Raw genomic sequence first — 21,494 nt, forward strand, 5'->3', positions numbered from 1 at the left:
AACAAAAAACTGGGGGCTTCATGTTACCTGATTTCAAGTTTTACTACAAAGCTGTGATCACCAAGACAGCATGGTACTGGCATAAAAACAGGACACATAGACCAGTGCAACAGAGTAGAGAGCCCAGATATGGACCCTCAACTCTACGGGCAAATAATCTTTGGCAAAACAGGAAAAAATATACAGTGGAAAAAAGACAGACTCTTCAATAAATAGTGCTGGGAAAACTGGACAGCTATATGTAGAAGAATGGAACTCGACCATTCTCTTACACCGTACACAAAGATAAACTCAAAATGGATAAAAAAACTCAATGTGAGACAGGAATCTATCAGAATCCTGGAGGAGAACAAAGGCAGTAACCTCTTCAATATCAGCCACAGCAACTTCTTTCAAGATATGTCTCCAAAGGTAAAGGAAACAAAAGAGAAAATGAACTTTGGGGACTTCATCAAAAGCTTCTGCACAGCAAAGGAAACAGTCAACAAAACAAAGAGGCAACCCACATAATGGGAGAAGATATTTGCAAATGACAGTACATACAAAATGTTGATATCCAGGATCTATAAAGAACTCCTCAAACTCAACACACACAAAACAGACAATTAAAAAAAATGGGCAGGGGGCACCTGGGTGGCTCAGTGGGTTAAGCCGCTGCCTTCGGCTCAGGTCATGATCTCAGGGTCCTGGGATCGAGTCCCACGTCGGGCTCTCTGCTCAGCAGGGAGCCTGCTTCCCTCTCTCCCTCTCTCTGCCTGCCTCTCTGTCTACTGTGATCTCTCTCTGTCAAATAAATAAACAAAATCTTAAAAAAAATGGGCAGAAGGTATGAACAGACACTTCTCCAATGAAGACATACAAATGGCTATCATACACACGAAAAAATGTTCATCATCATTAGCCATCAGGGAGATTCAAATTAAAACCACCTTACACCAGTTAGAATGGCCAAAATTAGCAAGACAGGAAACAACATGTGTTGGAGAGGATGTGGAAAAAGGTGAACCCTCTTACACTGTTGGTGGGAATGCAAGTTGGTGCAGCCACTTTGGAAAACAGTGTGGAGATTCCTCAAGAAATTAAAAATAGAGCTTCCCTATGACCCTGCAATTGCACTACTGGGTATTTACCCCAAAGATACAGATGGAGTGAAAAGAAGGGCCATCTGTACCCCAATGTTTATAGCAGCAATGGCCACGGTCACCAAACTGCGGAAAGAACCAAGATGTCCTTCAACGGATGAATGGATAAGGAAGATGTGGTCCATATACACTGTGGAGTATTATGCCTCCATCAGAAAGGATGAATACCCAACTTTTATAGCAACATGGACGGGACTGGAAGAGATTATGCTGAGTGAAATAAGTCAAGCAGAGAGAGTCAATTATCATCTGATTTCACTTATTTGTGGAGCATAACAAATAGCATGGAGGACAAGGGAAGATGGAGAGGAGAAGGGAGTTGAGGGAAATTGGAAGGGGAGGTGAACCATGAGAGACTATGGACTCTGAAAAACAATCTGAGGGTTTTGAAGGGGTGGGGGGTGGGAAGTTGGGGGAACCAGGTGGTGGATATTAGAGAGGGCGTGGATTGCATGGAGCACTGGGTGTGGTGCAAAAACAATGAATACTGTTACTTTGAAAAGAAATAAAAAATTAAAGCAAAACAAAAACAAAAACAAAAAAATGGAGTTTCTTTGTAACTTTTTCTACTCCTCAGTTTCTCTATAAAATGATGTTTGCAATTAAGAATGTATTTAAGAGGGGTGCCAGGGTGGCTCAGTGGGTTGAGCCTCTGCCTTCAGCTCAGGTCATGATCTCAGGGTCCTGGAATGGAGCCCCGCATCAGGCTCTCTGCTCAGCAGGGAGCATGCTTCCCCCTTTCTCTCTGCCTGCTGCTCTGACTACTTGTGATCTTTCTCTCTCTCTGTGTCAATAAATAAATAAAATTAAAAAAAAAGAATGTTTTTAAGAACTAAATATCATCACTTTCCTTTCCTAATTTTAGTTTGTTTCTGTATTTCTCCCCAAGCATGGAGTAATAATGGCTATGTTCCAAGACTTAGCAATTCCTATTTGCCTACCTACTTACTACTAATTACCATAGTGATTTCTATTTTGCCTTCTGTGGCACGTAGAGAACGGAGTGTTCTGGAATTCAATTCAGGGAGTCAAAGAAAGAGATCAGCTTCTAATATCATCATGTCATTTGTTACAGTTAATACCAGACACGTAGACTAGGTAATGAAGTAACAAATACCCCCACCCTCCCATTTCAGATAAGTTTATATTTTGCTCATGCCACATAGCCATAGAAGTTTGATGACGTATAGAAGATGCCGCTCATGTTAATGACTCAGGGACTCAGGATGGAGCCTCAGATGGAGCATCCACCATTTCAGTGTGCCACAAGGAAAGGGGAGCTCTGGGGGGAATGTCAGTAATGACATGTTTTGTCCAGAAGCTACATATCGCACCAATTACATGGCATCCTAGTCCATGGGGGATCAGGTAGTATGATCCTACCAGGTTCCCAGGAGATGGAGAGCTAGCAACACTGGTGAGTAGTAATTCTGACAACTGCAAAGATGTACCAGTGTGTATCACTGCTTTTCATGAGAAAGGGAGACATGCCCCAAGGTAACAATTAGTTTTCGGTTATAAACAAAATGGAAATGCTTCAGTTATGGTGGTACTCTACATCCTGGCTTTATTACAAATACAGCTTCATGGAAGACAACAGATTCTGGTCTCATATTAAGGATCATGTTTCAGGTTTTCCAACTGTACTATGTCACTGCAGATTAGGAGAGTGGTTCAAGTGAGGGATCCTTGGAGTGTGCTTCCAGCTACCCAGTCTGATTCCCTCTTCATGTTCTAGTCCTGGGTCTTCTGCTCACATTGCTCTGATATCATAGATTGTTGGGTTTTCAACTGCAAACACTGGGCCATCTCCATTTGTTTGGCATGAAGGGGAATTCATTCTGAAGAGAACTAAAACTTTTATCACTGATGTTGATGACCATCGTCATGCCTGTGTGAGCACTGTGAACAAGCACCTATTCTCAACTTAGACACTGAGTCTGGATCCTCCAGCCATTTCTCTTTTCTGAGCACTCTAAGGAAGCCAATGGCTCCTTAATAAGTCAAGCTTCATGACAAGACTGGTAGCAGAAGAAATGCCTCCTATGATAGGAAATAAAGAGTGAAGTCAGCCACTCTTCCCCATTGGTGTTCAGTAATAAAATCATCATCATCATCACAACAACATCACTCAAGTAGTTAAACATACATTTCAGTCTGGACTCCAGTAGCTGTTTTGTGTGTGTGTGTGTGTGTGTGTGTGTGTAAAAGCTATAGTCAGTTGGCTGGTATTGCCCCATTTTCACATGAAGAAACTGAGTCTCAAAGGTTTGTCCAAGTTCAAGTAGCTGCTCAGTGTCTCCAACTGTTACCAGACTTTGAGAAGTTATGCTTGACTTTATTTTATTAACTGTCCAGTTTTTTAATTCTGTAAAGATGTTATCTATACCTGTAACTTTTTAGTACTAACTCATTGCTTTCTATTTTGTATAATACTGGTGTAAGTATACCTTTAGAATCTTCCCAGTCTACTGTAAGTACCTCCAAAATCTCTACCTGATAACTGACCTAACTTGTGAGACTTATCAACTACTCAGAAAATGCTTGTGAATGAATGAATGAATAAATGAATGCACATGGGGCTCACATGTTTAGTTGAAAGCTACCGCTCGCTTCATGTAGGCAAGTCTAGACCCGTGGGGCTGGCTTGAACCTCAAAGCCAATTTGCCACCAGTATATCTATACAGAATTAACTATCTTTTCACCTAAGTAGAAGAGAAAATTTTTAGAATGACTTTTATGCCCAATTATGGGCATAATAAATGCATGCTGGCTGTAGAAGATCTAGAAAATGGAGAAAAATGTAGAAAAGAAAATAAAAATGACTCCATATTCTAGAGATTTGTTTTTCCAATCGTTGTTTTAAAAAACATTTATACACACACGATTTATGGTGCTGGAATCATAGGTAGTATTGTAGCCCTGTTTTTCACTTTTTATTATGTCCTTTAAAATCTTTTTCCAAAGATAACTTGTCCATGGTCTCAGGCTGTTCCATCCCAGGAAGGGGCCATAATTTATTATTAGACATTTAGGAGCTGTCATTTTTTGCCATTATAAATAATGTTGTTATGAACATCTTTCTATATAAATCTTTGTGAGCACGACCATCTGTCTGTTGGAGTCCCTTGATTGGTGACACATACCTGTGCTAACTGACATTTGACATGGGGAACTGAAGCTGTACCTCTATAACTTGTCAAGAAGACAAATAGGCTAACAGTGGCCTGTCTCGCTTTTATACAACTATGATTTTACAGGCCATTTGTTTGGTTAGAAGCTTGACGCCTCATTGATTCCATACACAATGTATTCCAAAAGAATGAAGGTGACCTTAGAGACAGCCAGCCATTTAGAATCTAATTAACCAAGCTTCAGGATATTTGGTGTCCAACACCAACCAGAGACATCATGATCTGTCAGATTCTTGTGACTCAGAATTAGAATTTAGCAAGGGATGTGGATTAGGTCTAGCTTGTGGGTGTTCTTCTGGAAAGAACAGAAGAGCTCAGTCTTTAAAACTAAAGGAATGTCCATTGCGGGAGGCTTTTGTAAAAAAAAAGGAAAGAAAAATCACTAACATATTCTCAAATTTAGTGAACTTTACTGGAGACTGTCAAAACAGGAAATCTTTACTTAAGCTTGAATGTCACCCCCCATGAGAGGACGAGAGTTTTTAAAATCACAGACTTAGAATTCTGTTTCCAGGATATATGAGAGGTATGGTATGTCAATTTATAAGATTCTTTAAACTGGGGTTTCATTTATTTTGTCAGTTTCTTGCAAAATCAACAAAAATTAAAATCCATATATATAAAAAAAGGACCCAGTTCGGTTTCCAGTTACAGAAGCTATAAGCATGAATGCTTAGTAGTCATCTCCAATAGCTTAAGAGGATAAGCTTTTACCTTTGATCAGGAATTTATTTAATCTTCTAGGACAGCATTGGACATTCTAGGTCCAAATTCCAGATATTTAATATGTTTCAGTTTTGCTCTCTGCTTCATGATGACAATTTAATCTCTAGCTCTTAACACTTATTGTACTAAATTGCTGTATTAATATTAATATGGGAGTGTGAAAAATTCAACTGGTAAATGGCATGCAAATTAAGCCTGATGCAAACTTTAATGCACTCAAAAAATCCTTTCAAAGGTAACTAAGTGGTAAAAAGACCAACTAATCACCATTGAAAGGGAAGACCGTTACAAGTAAAAAAGTAACATACTTCAAAGCAAACATGACTGATTTTAATCAAGCAACATCAATATAATAACTGGTATCAAGCTTTGATTACATTATAGTGTGTAGACAGTAAAACTTTTCTTCCCAGTCACAGCGCTATGAGTTGAATTGTTTCTAAAAAAAAAAAAAAAAAAATGCTGAAATCTGAATTCTTAAATCTTAAATCTGAATTCTGGTAGCTGTTAATGTGACCATGTTTAGAGAGAGAGTGTCTTTGCAGACATAATCCTATTGAAGATGAGGTTGTGAGAGTGGGTGTCACCCAACATGATTGCTGTCCTCACAAAACCGTACAAATTTGGGCAGACAGACATGCACAGAAGGAAAACATTGAAGACAGCCATGGAGACGGACGCTGGAGTGATGGTCCTTCAAGTCAAAGAACACTTGAGGATTTCTGGCAAATACCAGCAGCCAGAAGAGGCAAGGAAGAACTCTCTCCTCTAGGTTTCAGAGGAAACATGGCCCTACTGATGCAGTGATTTCAGGTTTCTGGCCTCCGGAATTGTGAGACAATACGTTTCTCTTGTCTTATGTCACCTGGTTTGTGGTCCTTTGTCACAACAGCCCTAGCAAACTAATACTCTTAGCTTTCACTTTGCTCTGCCAAATTCCATTTTTCTTTTTCTCTTGCCTTAATTAAATCTGGGAAAGATCACATAGATTTCTGGTCAGTTTCCATTTTTCAAAGTTAGTCCAGTTTAAGTCTCCAATCTCCTACCCAGTTGACATCTCACCTCCTTCCCTGCCTTCAGTTAGCCAGGCTCATGCATCAGTGAGCTTAGGGCAGGGAAGGCAGGCGGGTTGTTCTGGCACCTTTCCAACCCCTTCCAGGGGTAATGGGGAAAGGCAGGTCTCATTCTAGGACACCTGCATACCTTGCATTTGCTGGATCTTGGTCTTTGGTGCTGGAAGCAAGGAAATGGGCTAGGATAAATGGCAAGGTCAATGATGCTGTGTCACCTTTGACTCGTTCTTTCTAAATCTGGTTCTGTGTTGTTGGTGACCTCTGTTTCCTTGGTTTGGTGTTTTGCTTGACTCCTACCCACTCAGACACTCAGAACTTCCTGTGAGAAAGGCCACTGTGTCTTCTCATGTCCAAGATACAGGATCCTCCAAGTGCCTACTTTTCCTCTTCACTGTCCTTCCTCAGGAGCCATGAGAAGCACCAGCATCCTTCACTCTCTGTCTTGGGACTCTGATGGAGAAAGTGTTGCATCCATCTTTTCCTACTCAAGACAGCCCCCTTCTGTGAAAATGGTGAGGGCCATTCTTGTAGCATCCCGTCCTCAGCACCCTCTAGGCAGAAAGTGGTCTCAGACTCAGGAAGGGAGAATGCCTCCACATCTGCCCTCATCAGGATCCATACCTCCCAGAGAGACGACTCCTGCAACCTGCTCACAGGCGTCAGCTCGAAGACTGCACAGCATCCCACCAGCCAGTGGGGGGCAGCACCTGTAGCCTTACCGCCGGTTTCCCTTGCTTTAGAGAAGAATATCACTGGGTTTCGGTTGCCTGGCTTTGGTTGATACTTTCAGCATCTCTACCTCTTCACTCAGGGTAGGAAAAGAACTTGGGCGGGGAGTAGGACTCTCTATGAACACTGTATTTATTCGGCTGTGGATTCCCCTGGCCTCCCTCTCTCTTCCTCTGACCCCTCAGAAAGATGTGAGGTAGACCTGAGATCTGGGGAGAGCAGCACCAGCTCAGTCTTGAGGAAAAGTTCTTGATTCAGTTGTTAGTGCCTCTCCTGAGGACATGCGAGTATTGAATGCCTCTTTGCCCTCATGTTGAATTACTGATTTCAAAATCTTAACCAGTCAATCCCCACGCCTGTGAGTGGAAGGAGATTTCCTTCCTCTAAAACTCAATGGGATTCCCACCTAGTGGAAGGCAGCCAGGCCCCTTTGCCTTCCCTCTTTGTCTTGGGAGTGCTGAAGGCATGGGTGCTGACAAGGTGGCACCACTTTTGTGAGATGGGAGGGGATGGCATGACCGGAGAAGATGGGTTACTAACTCCTGGGAAAATAAAAATTCCCACTCGATGGCTGTTACACGAGGAAAATGTTTCTGTTCCTAAGTTTTTTCCTTCCTTGTACTTCTCCTTTGATGTTGCAAGATGTTTCAGATGTTGCTAACAGCTCTTACGGTGAAAGAGCTGGGGGAGGAGCGACATTGAATGTGTCAGGTCTGATGAGGGTGTTGCTGGTGGCCTTGCCTCATGGCCCCCTTCCACTAGGTGGGAATCCCACTGGGTTTTAGAGGAAGGAAATCTTCTTCGACTCACAGGCTTGGAGATTGGCTAGCTAAGTAAGGCTTTGAGATCAGTTAGTAAATCAAACAGAATGAACTTTTGGATGACTCCATTTCTAAACTGTTTTCAAAATGTCTTACTCCTGATGGTCAGTCTACCTGGAAAGTTGTTAAGAATTCTCAGGCCCCACCCCAGACCTGCTGAAACAGAAACTGGGGGTGGGGGGGGGTAGTGTTGCAGGTACGTGTATCAATTAGCAGGAATTCCAGGTGACTGATGCACATCAGTATTGAGAACTGTTGTTCTAAAGATGCTCCTCTTTCCCAATAAAATGACACCCTAGCTTCTCTAAGAAATGGGTGTCTACTTGGTGTGGCCCAATGCAGAAGACATAATTTAATTTAAAAAATATTCCTTCACAATTCTCTAATGATTTTATTTTCCCCTCATCACATGCTTCAGCTCAAAAGCTTCAGGATGCACTTTAGCCGAGGCAAGGAGACTTGTTTTTCCTAAGAGTATGGAACTCCAGAAGTTTACTAACTGCCTTACATGAGGGAATTTCCACTTCTTTTCAATCATCCTTACTGTGATGCTTATTACTGTGGTGTGTTTCCGGGCATAAGACGATGGAACTCTTCTCTCCTTACCTTATTTTCTCCATGACAATTGTCATCATAAAAAATATTATATATTTATATGCTTATTTTTTGTATGTCTTCCTCCACATGACTGTGAGCTTCATGAAGGCAAGGGATTTTGTCTTTTTATTCACCGTTAATTCCCCGGCATCTTAAACAGTACTTGGCACATTGTAGACATTCAGAATTATCTGCTGAATGAGTGCATGAAGGAAGGCTGGGTTTCAAGAATGTGTTTTACAAGTTGTACGTTTCTGTTTATTTATTAATTGAAGACAATTATGGTTTTTGTTCTCAATTCTATTTCTGAGAATGTTTAATACTACAGGCTTCATAAGGTCCTCAGAAGTCCCATCATTTTAGTGCAACAAGAACAGAAGAATTTACTGGGTTAATGTGAAAGTTGTTATCTGGGTGTACACTACAGAACATCATGGATTAAAACTGGATGGGAAAGGCTAAGGCAAGGTGAATAATTGTATGAAAATAACACAAAAGAATTGATATCTAAGCTCTGGGCACACCAGTCTGCTGTTTGTAGAAGGATGCCCTTTTGTAGGGATTATTTTTAGAGAGTAAATCTGTTTATCAGTAATTGCTTTAGGCTGAACACCTCCCAGGATACAGTATTTCCATTTTCCTGTTGGCACATCGTACAGCTCCTACTTCGCAGATGTTCACTGTTTTCTCATTCGTTGATGATCCTATTCTGACACAGTAGAGGTGGCTTCCACCCTTGAAGCACTGAGGAGGCAACAGGCAGACACATTTGGAAGTGGAAGCTGAAACGAGAGGGAGATAGTATGACTCACCACAGACTTTGGGGTTTGATTTTACCTCGTTTGTTCCCAGAGCAGCAGGCACTTTGGTGACAATGTATTAGAAAGCTGGAAAAAAAGGCAATGATCCAAAAGACCCAACTGTGCTCTAATGGAGTCATCTGGTTGGAAGAGACCAGAATGCACTAGTAAGCCAGTAAGATTCAGGAGTTGGGCTGTTTCTGGCACCTCCTTCCCACTCACTGCCCACATCCAGTTGATCGCTACATCCTGTCAATCCATTTTGACGATGTCTTCTGTCTCTCTTCGCTGTTATTTCTCATTGGCACCACCCAAGAACATTTAGTTAACTTCTGTTGAGAAGGTGCTATGAACCACCTAATAAGCCAAGAGATTTACGTTCTTTATTTCATTTAATCCTCACAAAAAACATATGGATTCTATATTATCATGCTAATTCTACACACAAGCTTGTTAATGAGCTTGAGTGATTGGCTCATGGTTCCACAATTAGTAAGTGGTAGAGGCAGGTTTTAGATCATAAATGACCCATAGGCTTTAATTCTTTAACATAACTCTTACACCACAGTTACTGATTTCTTTCTAGAATATTTCTGGGTGGATGATTCTTTCATGAGGCCTGGTTTCAAAACTACCCAGTCACTTCATAATTCATATAGATCTTGCATTCATGAAATCAGTTTAAAATAATTACTTGAGATAAACTTATCAAAGCCAAGAATATTGCAAAAATTTTGAGTAAAGTGATATAGGCTCATTTATATACATGCATATTTTAATCAGAGGTCAAGGTCCTCTACACTTTGACGTCAAAATCTCTTTGCATATTGTCTTCCAGGTAGAGTAAGTCCCTCTGTGCCTCCCAACCAAGACCTCAGTGGTTGTCTAGTTTTTGTACTCTTGCCCACGCTATCCTCTTCTTTTGCTACACTGATGTGCTCCCTCCCACTTTCCTCCACATATCCAGTTTTTACAGGTCTCACTTCCTCCATGAAGCATTTCATAGTCACTTGTCCCATACCAACTAAACGTCAATTAAAATTTTAACTAAATTTAATAGTGTAAATCTGTAAGTACTATATCTGACATTTGTTAGTACTATATCTGACACTGACATGTCTTTCTCTCAAGACAGTTATAAGTGGTTTATTTGAGAGATCATTCATCTCTATGTCCCATTTACCTCTTACTGAGGTGCTCAATTAATTCAGGTTCATCAGTTGATTTCAGTTCTGAATTTTGGGTTACAGGTGTAAATATTCAAAAAGAAGTGTATTGATAGATCTGGGAAAACTCATGTTGCCAAATTATCTGAGTCAGACTGAGAATCAGTGATGATGTCATTAAGAAGTAGCTTCTTTTAGGCAGATATCGGTTCTTTCCCAATGTAAGAAAATGGGGGAAAGAAGTAGGGAGACACTCATTGACTTCCTGTCTTTGGTAGGAAACATTTCATGAAAGAGCATGCATTCTCTTGTAAGCCCTCTATCACCAGCTAGAGAAGATTCTAGTTGGGAAAGGTCTTGCTCATTGTTGTAAACAATAGGGTTTAGTGAAGGACACCTCTGGAGAGGATGTCCATTCCCCAGGCTTTTGGAAAGGCCATGGTCACCATTCCTTTAGGATGGTTATGGCTTAAATGCTCTTAGCAAGATTATCCGTAGACTACCAGCACCAAAGGCCCTTCCTACCACCTCTACTAATGCATCCTCCAACATTCAGTTCTCATGCTACCAGCCTTATGAAACACTTCCAGGCCAGAAGATTTTTATCCTTTATCTTCAGTGTCTTTATCATACCTTGTACAGTGACGTCCACATCTTGGCTACTAAATGGATGTGTGCCAAATAAATTTCCCCCTTCAATTAGCCAATGGTGGATATTTTTGAAATTTAGGCAAAACATCCCATGTCCATAAAAATAGGCTCCTTAAGAAGCCATTCATGTTCTAACTTTTGAAAAGTGAACTTTATGTAATTTTGAAGTTCCATTTTAAACCTTTCTTTATTTCATTTTAGAGAAGGAAAAGCATAGCAAAGTATGCAATGTATTCAAGAACACAGTTCAACCAAGAAGACCTTCAGTTCAACTCAAAATTAATAATATCCCAACTTGCCATGAGTGGATTGCTAAAAATACATTTTCATAAATGCTGTGATTTGTACAGTGATGCTCTTCTATAGTGTTACTGAACAGAATTCTTTGTGACATTGACTTTTCCCCACCAATTGAAGAAGACTGACCCAGGCAGACCATATCTTTAGATGGAAAAATGCTTTCAGTACTCTGATGGTGTATAAAACTAAAGAATCTTTTAAATGGCTTAAATTTCTCATTACAAAATATCCATGTATTAGTTTGACTATCCCAGGACATTCTCTTAACTTGAGCAATATTGATTAAATATTCAAACTTTTCTTGTTCTTTTTTTAGACAAACTCAGACTCCTGGAGACTGTAGGATTTAGATATATGTACAGTGAAGAGCTAATAGAAAAAGCAGATTTTGATGAAATTGTAAGCCAGATATTATTTGTTACTCTGACAGATCTGAAAAGAATAATTTGTGGAAAATAGAAAAAAAATTCATTACTATACAGGGTTCCATGAAAATCTTTTCTTCATGATAAGTATGGAAGAAGGGAAGCTCACACTAAACACATCCTCAAATACCAGTTCCCCTATTGTAGCACAGATAGAGGGACCATTTTAATCCTGTTTCCTTTAATCTTCAGTGTGCATTCCTGACAGTAATGTTCCTATGCTACCATTTTCAAAGAAAAAGGTTATATTTTAAATATAAAATGATATTACATAATACTTTCAGTACTTTTCTACCATAAGTTATCATCTATGAGAGATATGTCAGTTGGGTAATGGTGTTAGTCTGGCAATGAAAAATGAGTAGTAGTGTTTAGCTACAAGATGATTTGATACTGATCAAAATTGGGCAACTTACAGAAAGTAGAAACATAATACCACTTCCTGAGTATCAAATTGACAGAGAAATAAAGGAGTAAAAACTCCAAGCATTGGTAAATGTATGGAAGGCAGTCTTAATTATATCTTGTAGGTAGGAATATAATATGGTAAAAACATTTCTGGAAAGCAAGTTGATACATAATACCAACAAAGACTTTATATTCGGAAGTCATGTTTACCTAGGAATTTCATTTTCTAAGGTATATCCTGAGGAAATAATCTTAAAGATTTATCTGTGATAGATTGGTCTATTATAGCACCGTTTATAACAGCAAAATATTGGGAAGGATCTAGACACTTAAAATTAGTTAAATAAATTATAGAATGTCCATATAGGTTTTGGCAGACATTGAAAATTATGTTACAAAATAATATATAATGACGTGAAAATAGTTTCATGATATATTAAGTGAAAAACAGCAATATATAAAATAAGATGTAAAGGGTGATACTTTAAAAAAAAATGCAATGTAATCAGGGCCATCCCTGAGATTTATAAGGCCCTGGCGAATTTTTTATTTTTATTTTATTTTTTGTGAAATGCCTCTCTGTATAAATAAGAACAATCACTCTAATTTAGAGGGTCAGCACCATACCAGCAGTCCAATCTCAAGCAGTCTTGACAAATACCCTGCTGGTTGGTGGCTCACCAGGCTGCTTTCTGGAAATGATGTTCTAGCTCTGAGCCACAGATGGCTCTACAGGCATGAGTCCCAGAGCTCCTTGGAGCAGCTGGTTGACCTCATGCATGGTGAGAGAGAAGCAGAATGTCAGAGAATGTTCCATAAGGGAGAAACAGTGCCTGAGCCCATGAGCCAACCCCATCTGGGCCCAGAGTGTCCTACCTGTTTAACACTGCCAGCCTTGGCTAGTCCCAGGCACTTTAGGAGGACTTATAAAAATTTGAAGAAGATGCTTCTGGCAATTAGTATCCACGAGGAATTTGGTCTAGGCTCAGGGTCCTCTGGCTATGTTGTCCCAGCCAGTCCCAGATGCCAGAAGAAAACTTAGACAATTCTGATGAAAGCTTTCCAAAGCTGGGGGTAGGGAATGGTGCCTGAAGCATGAGACTGGGACAAGTGATTTTCTACGGGAGTCTAAGGGTAGTACTGATTGTATATGCAATGAACAGTAATTAGGAAGATTCACCCTAAAACTATGAAAGTGGCTATTTCTAACAGTGGGTGGGTTATGTTTTTTTCTTTCTTTCTATTTAAATGACTTTATAATTTTTTTTTACAATGTAAAGGAGTTATTTTTGATTAAGGAAAAGTTTTTGTTTTGTTTTTAAAAAGAGTATAAATGCAAATAAGATGAACTAGTTGCAGGGCACCTGGGTGGCTCAGTGGGTTAAAGCCTCTGCCTTCAGCTCAGGTCATGATCCCAGGGTCCTGGGATGGAGCCCCGCATAGGGCTCTCTGCTCGGCGGGGAGCCTGCTTCCCCCTCTCTCTCTGCCTGCCTTTCTACCTACTTGTGATCTCTCTCTGTCAAATAAATAAATAAATAAATAAATAATCTTTAAAAAAAAGATGAACTAGTTGAGATGAAGATTATGTGTGAGCCTTTCTAGGACGTGGTCACTACTGGAGCTCACCTGAACATTTTTCCCAGTCGTAGCAGGTGTCATAGCCACAGGATTCTTTCTTCGTGCTATTGGTTGAAAGTCTTCTCCTTTCAAGACCCCATTCTAGCTGTGGACCATCTTGGCAGGAACCAATATGTAGAAAATGGAGTTGTTGATTATTTAAACACCTCTCGGCCAAAAACTTACAAGAAGATGAAGTAAAGTAACGGCTGGTGTCTGTATCAAACACGCAGACATCTTCTGAATAATGGCTGCCCAAGAGAGGAAAGCAAACATTCGCATATGAAGATTAGAAAAAAAGAGATGGCAGGCAGCCAATATAATATGTAGACTCACCACCCAGTTTTCTTCCCCAATGCTCCCCCCCATCCCCAGCCTCTCTCTGTTTGGTTCTTCGTCTCATCTGGCGTGCCCTATGATTCATCCTTCTAACGTTTCATCTTTATCTTGGTGTTCCTCCCAATTGTCTTCAAATCAAAGTCTGAATTCTTCAATTCTGGTCTTCAAGATCTTCAAATTGAGGATCTTGACTCAATTGGAGTCAATTTGACTCCAATTAACTTTCTACAACTTGACTCCGATTAACTTTCCTTTCTAGAATTGTATTGTTTTCCTTCCTGATCGCTATCACCTGACAATTGTATTGATCATTTTTGAAAATGATAAGATTACTTCTCCTTTATTGGCATCCCATGCTCTGTTCCATCAGCATTGCATTGTCTTTCTTCTGTGCCTCTCTGTGTCCAGTTCAATTACTGGCTGCACTTCTGCACTTGGAAGCTAACCCTGACCAATCTGGCTCATATATTCTGAATTGCCTCAGAACTCCATAACACTCAGTATTTGGAAACCATATATATATATATATATATATATATATATATATATATACATAAAAGCTCATGCCCTCAATTGCAGTACAAACACACTTACAAATATATATATGTAAATATATATATATATATATATATATATATATATATTTGAGTGCAAAAAATAAATATAAAATTTATTAAAACACCCACAATATTTTAAAGATACCAGGAGTAATACAGGTCACAAACCCAGTTGTTTATAATAAAATACAAATCAAAAATACTTGCAATTTCTAGGCACCCTAAATTAAATTTACTGAAACACTGGGGGAGAAGGGAGGGTAAGGAGGGGTAGCTCAGGAGGCAAACCAATAAAGTGGGAGGAAAAAATACTAACAAAAAGGTAAAAATTATACAGAATAAAATTATCAGCATAAATTTACTGTACTAAGAATATCTACAGTTTAATAATACACATCCTATTGCCTTGAGACATTGCAAAAATCTACCATTCATCCATCAACCCCAGATAAACTTCATTTCAAGTAGCCACAGTTACAAAGTCAAGACAAAACATTCAAGTATGGTTGTTAAGTTCACCTCCATTGGAAGCCAAGTAACCAAACAGGAATTCAAAGAGAGAAGAAATAAAACACATCAAAAAGCTATAGGGGTTCTAGATTAAGTCTAATGCATTAATATGCCACAATGTGACCTGCCCATATTTCTTTTTATAATTAGAATATGCAAAAAGGAAATGACATCACTCCTGTTTTTCTCCTCCTTTTACCCCTCAAAGGGAAAAAAAAAAAAAAAGGTACTGGAATCAAGAAAATTTTGGATGTTCAAATGAACCAAATAGTATTTTTTCAATCTCCATGTGTATAGTGATGAATTTTCCCTGAATGACGATGGGTAGTCAAAATGAGAAGAGCGTAAATGACACCACTTATTTATATATATAATATATATTAAAAATATATATTTAAAATATATATATATTTGCAAGTGTGTTTGTACTGCAATTGAGGGCATGAGCTTTTATGTCATTCCTGGGGTAACTTGCTTAATCTTCCTAAGTAGATGCTGGGTCTTCCTCCCGAAACCTAGCCAGTGGCCACAGTCCTCCTTTTGTTGAGAGGATAAGAGCTTCTTGATTACTGTAAATTTGAGTTTCTTCTTGGATGTCAGTTTTAGAGTCCACAATCAGGGCATCAGTGTGTAAATTGATCTCCAGGAATAAAGGCCACTCACTCTCTGTGCACAGAGAACTTAAGCTGTGGGGCCAGTCACTTCTCACAAATACCTTCAATGCTGTGTAAAGGAGAGCTGAGGACTACAGAAAGAGGCTAGAGAGGTAAGGAAGAGCTGAAATTCTGACAGTTCCAGAGGATGGTTTGTGTTCTCCCAACTTGGTATTGCAAAGATTAAGACAGAAGCTTCCCCTGCATTACATGGGCAATATGAGGGTTGCATGTACCCCCCAGGAGGCCATCTGCTGGATGAGGAAGACTCCACCAGCAAGAAGCTACACGGTGGGCCATTTCTGGTGAAAATTGGGGTGGGGGGCAGGTAGAGAGGACCACCTTTGTGCTGAATTCTATTTGTGGCATTATATGCAAAAATACCCTAGAGTGTTCCTAAATAAATAAGAAATCCCTGTAAGTGTTCGCTCACCAGCATGGAGGAACATGAGAGCTAATTAGTGTTAAAAGTGAAGGATAACACCTGGGCACAGTCTATTGGCTTACTATCCCAATGTTCAGTCTTTCTCCTCCTCAGTCATTTGACTATAACTTTATTCATAGGGCCTATGCATCCAGCCAAAGTACTGTACTTCACAGCCTCCCCTGCAAGTTCATGTGGCCATATGAATAAGTGAAGTTTAATGAGGTAGAAGTGAGTGATGGGTGTTCCAAGAATTCTCCTTAAAAAGAGGGAAAATGTCCATTTTTGGTATGCTCCCTTCCTGCTTCTTCAGAGCGATCTCTGACCATGAAATAACTTTTAGGGCGACGGTAGAACCAGAGCTGGAATGAGCCTCAGTCTTACTGGCAACGAGAGAGTCGTCATACTAGCCCTAGAATGCCTACCTCTGCATTTATTTTGTGAGATAGAGAAACAAAATTTATCTTCAGCTAACATTGTTTTGAATTAAACTCAGCTGAAAGTAACCCTTAAATTAAGAAGCTCCCTTGACTCTCCTTAGTTTGTTCATGTAAAGAAAAGGCAGTTAGGGGTGACTGGCTGGTAAGTGACTCTTGATCTCGAGGTTGTGAGTTCAAACCCCACAGTGGGTGTAGAGATTACTTTAAAAAAAGATAAGGCAATTGTAACAACAAAAAGGAGATAGTCATCTAGTCATGGCAGTCAGAGGGAGATGTATCATTTTCTCTCTTCATTCTCTCTACCCCAGCTTGAAAAAATAAACTGACAAAGGGGTGTGTTTATCTGTGAAGTCTGTATTCATGCCATTGTCTCTATTCTAAGCTTTTGGAGTCACAACCTTACCCCATGCTTAGGAGCAAGAGGAAGATTTTGAGAATAATTGAGTCTGAAACCCATTATGGACAGGAATGAGTCTTCATAAACAAAACTGCAAGTTTCTTCATAAACAAATGCCACACAAACTTAGAGAATGGGCTGAGAGATAATTAAGAAAGCTTGCTACCAGTGGGGAAGAAATCAACACAGCAGAGGGGGTATCAGTTATGTGAAAAATTAATATGTTTCATGTTTGTGCTTCAAGAAGCTCAGCTCCTCTATCGAGCTGGTTACACTAGACTGGTTTTCCCATTTTCCAAATACAGTCCATAGAGTATCTCTCACCCACAGTCTTCTTCTGGAGATATGCAAATGCACTCAGATCCCACCTGTTTTTGTCCTAGTTGACAATGGCCCTTTAATTTTGTCAAAGAATCTGAAACAAAAGAAAAGAGGTAAAGAGCCGTGCACCGCATGGATTCCAAATGGTAAGTTTGGACGTAGGAGGGGAGGCAGTGGTGAAAAGTTCTCTCTTATCACCTATAGTAAGGGTATTCATTTTGCCTTTTTCCAAATATGTTCTCATGAAATATCCTGTCTGAAAGGTCCTTTCTAGCTCTCATGAGCCGTCTTTTTCCCAGCCTGAAGTTGCTGTAAAGTTCATGGAACTGAAGAAAATGGAATTGGTGAAATTTCTGTTCATTTGTTCTTAAAATACTTCCTGTCTTAGCGCTGTGTTAAGTTCTGGAAAATAGTGGATTGAGTACAATTTCATACAGAGTCTATGCTCACAGAGCTTAGAGTTTTGTGAGGGCAGACTGACATTAATCAAACACACGAATACAAATAGAATTGCTCATGTTATTCATGCTAGTAGAGAGAAAGAACATAATCAAGAAATCTGATGTCATGAGGAAGGTTAGGACTGGCAAAATGGAAAGACGAAAGGGAAAGTGTTCGCGGCTGAGGAACCATCAGGCATGGAATGTCGAAAGAGAGGCAGCAAGTGAATTTCCTGGAACTGTGAGAAGGCCTGTGTGGTTTTAGTGCAGAAAAACAAAAGCATGGAACAAGATGAGGCCAGAGAGGTAAGTGCGTGTCAGGCTGTGTGGGGGCTTACAAGGCTTTTGAAAGATTTTTGCCTCTATTTTATAAACAATGACCAGTCTTCGGTGGGGGTTAAACAGGGGGTCCCATGACAAAATCAGGTCTGGATTCTGAAAAAGGAATTAATTCTGGCTTCTGTGTGGAGAATGAATTTGAAGAGGCATGGTGACAGAGAAGGTAGACAATCTACGAGATGATTATAGTAGTTCAGGTGAAAGAGGATGGTAATTTGGACCAAAATGTTGAGTTGGAAATGAAGAGAAGTAGATAAGCCTGGCACATATTTAGCAGGTTAAATGGATGAAATTGCATATCGTGGGCAAGCTGTGTGAGCTGCAAAGTATGATTCTTAGGTTTCTGGCTTGCATTAGACAATAGGCTTTGGTGCTTTAACTGAAATAGAAAATATTATAGGATGCTTAGTTTTGGGGGGCACCTGGGTGGCTCAGTGGGTTAAGCCTCTACCTTCAGCTCAGGTCATGATCTCAGAGTCCTGGGATCGAGCCCCGCATCAGGCTCTCTGCTCAGCAGGAAGTCTGCTTCCCCCTCTCTCTGCCTGCCTCTCTGCCTACTTGTGATCTCTCTCTCTGTCAAATAAATAAATAAAACCTTTAAAAAAAAGATGCTTAGTTTTAGGGAGGGAAGGGTAACGACTCAAGAGTTCTTATCTGCAAATGTTAAATTTGTGGTGTCTTTATTTTTTAAAAAGATTTTATTTATTTGAGAGAAAGGGAGAGAGCATAAACAAGGGGACCAGCAGGCAGAGGAAGAAACAGGCTACTTGCTGTGCAAGGAGCACATTGTGGGACTTGATCCCAGGATCCTGGGATCATTACCAGAGCCACCCAAGCATTCTTAAATTTACGGTGTCTTTTAGACACTCAAACAAACTATATCAAAATAGGTACATAAAATATATCTATTTTAAATGTATCTATTAACATGTGGCCATTTGGGTTTAAGCTCAGTGGAGAAGTCTGTGCTAATGAAATAAATTTATTATTATTGTTCTTTGGGGAATCATTGAAGCCATATGTATGGGTATGATTCCCCAGCAGGAAAAAGTAGCATAAGGGGGAGAGGACAGATATGAGCCTTGAGGAACTCCAGCATTTAATGTCCAAGCACAGGCGGGAGGCTGCCAAAAACAGAGAGCACCAGCCAGAGAGGCAGAAGCCAAAAAGATGGTGTTGTATATTGGGAGCCACGGAAAGAAAAGGAATGTCAACACTGTTGGATGTTCCTAAGAGGTCAAAGGAGATGAGGATCAAAATAATATCCATCACTTTTAGTGATGGTGGTGACAATGGTGAAAATGGTTCTTTTGGGGGTAATGTCTCGAAAGTCATATTTTCTTCTAAGAAGAATCCATGGAGAAATGCAACTCCAAATGCAAGTGTTTATCCCTGCATGATATTCTAGGCACTAGCATGTGATGGCGGGGAAAAAAGATAAAAAGAATGAAAACAGAAGTTTTTTTGCATGAATGTAAAGGACACTGTGAAAACATAGTTTAATCATAAATAATCATAGTAATGGGTTTATACATAAAGACCATGATAGGTGCTTTGTAGAAAGGGAACATGGTTCCAGAGACCATATAATAAGAGACCTCAACTGAGAAATACAAGGAACAATCCACAAATAAATGAGGCTTGATCTAAGACAAGCAACTGAACAGTATGTATGTGAGCAATGGACGTTAAAGCAGAGGGAGTAACACTTGGGTGTATTATATGAAGGGGAAGTCTTGGTTGTCTTGGCTTACATGAAGGGCCATCCAGAGAACCTTTAGACTAGTTGAACTCGACCTAGAGTTGACTTTCTGAGCCTATTGCATGAAACAAACTTCCCAGAACTGAATTTGACTAATCCACAGAACCACAATGGCTTCTGGAAACAAGTAATCATCAAAGGATGGCAGTAGGCAGCTATAGCTAGATATTCTGCCATATTAAATGATGGAATAGGAGACCAAGCTCACAGATAGCCATTTTACACTACGAGGCAGAAGGTTTGATGAGGGAAGGAGGTTTATGCTAGAGGCAAAAGTAAAGATTTTAAGAATCAATAGGTATTCTTCATAGCAATGAATTTCATTATTTCCCACTCTCATTCTCTGTCAGGAACCTTATTCCTTCTGGTGAAATCTGGCCCATAACTTTACTGAACATGGGGACCTACCACTGCTGGGAAGGTCTCAGATATTGAGCTTTTCCATTGACATGGGATTATTTTTCTTTGTTGTAGAAGCTATACCTCTCTGCCCTTCGGAAATAAGTCCACACTTAGGTCAGGGAAGGACTCTGAGCTGTACATCGTTTCCAAAGAGAATCAACTTTCAAGCACTTGGCACTACTGATTCAAAGTTGTCATTGATCACACGCAAGGAGTCCGACCCCTCAGTGTATCAGGTGGAAGTCAGAATCAGCTGTCAGCTGCCCATACTGCGCCGCACACTTTGTGAAGGATGTGGAATGGAGAACATTGTGATCTTTGGAGGGTTGGCATTGGGGGGATCTTTGGGAGTGTCAGTTTCTCAGAGGAAGAAAAAGTAACTGTGAAGGCATGTACTATCTCATTTCCTCAGGAAGCCAAACCCTTTTCACGTTGAAATAATTAAAAAATCTTTTCCTAACCAAGGATGGCCTGAAAGCCTCTTTGTCTCACAGTTCCTCGCACATTGAAAGGAAAGTGTTCAACTTTATTGATTTTCTCTCTCTCTCTCTGACTTCCCTCATTGATCTTTTTGCCAGGGTTGCTGGAAAGAGAATGTATGAGATAGGATGTTTATTGACTTTATCTGGATGTAGAAAAGTTCATTCTCTCAGATTGGATTATAATTTCAATTTCTTCTCCAAATGCATCATAGGAGTGTGTGTGTGTGAGTGTGTGTGTGTGTGTGATAGTGCTGCTGTTTGTAGAGAGAAGATACTACCTAAGACGCCAAGAGGATCTTAACCATCTGAAACCTGTGGTTCCCTCTTGTATGCGTGATCAGGAGTCAAGTGAAATCCAGCCATAATGTCAACTTGAAGTTCTCACAAATTTCTGTGATATCTCTTTATCAATAGTGTTAAGGTTATTTTAATAGGTAACTTTTCCCCTTTCATTCACACATTAGGATAGCCTGAAGAAGGTATGGAAGGCCAGATGGCAGTGAGCTTGGGGAAGGAGTACCTCTGTTGGTCAGTTCCCGTTGACCCAAATTGCCCAACCTTGGCAATGGCCCAAGCAAAATGGGCCTGATCATACCAGATCTCAGATACATCTTCCAGGATTCATTCATTCTTTCTTTCTTTTATTTTTTTTAAAGATCTTATTTATGTTTTGACAGACAGAGATCACAAGTAGACAGAGGCAGGCAGACAGAGAGGATGAAGCAGACTCCCTGCTGAGCAGAAAGCCCGACGTGGGGCTCGATCCCAGGACCCCAGG

At 40.0% G+C, this 21,494-nt stretch overlaps 1 protein-coding gene across 1 annotated transcript in view; it reads right to left on the minus strand.

Annotated features, from left to right (window-relative positions):
* Window positions 1–5,371: 5,371 nt before the first annotated feature.
* C6 (complement C6) overlaps window positions 5,372–21,494 on the minus strand; it is a 64,362-nt gene continuing 48,239 nt past the window's right edge. Inside the window, exons 17-19 of the mRNA XM_059173884.1 lie at window positions 17,295–17,385; window positions 13,660–13,901; window positions 5,372–9,065 (exon numbers count right to left, since the gene is read on the minus strand). Coding sequence (XP_059029867.1) covers window positions 8,884–9,065; window positions 13,660–13,901; window positions 17,295–17,385 — 515 coding nt within the window. The 3' untranslated portion in view covers window positions 5,372–8,883. The remainder of the gene's footprint in view (window positions 9,066–13,659; window positions 13,902–17,294; window positions 17,386–21,494) is intronic.

The sequence above is a fragment of the Mustela lutreola genome, chromosome 5 (genome assembly GCF_030435805.1).
Source record: "Mustela lutreola isolate mMusLut2 chromosome 5, mMusLut2.pri, whole genome shotgun sequence".
Lineage (NCBI taxonomy): Eukaryota > Metazoa > Chordata > Mammalia > Carnivora > Mustelidae > Mustela > Mustela lutreola.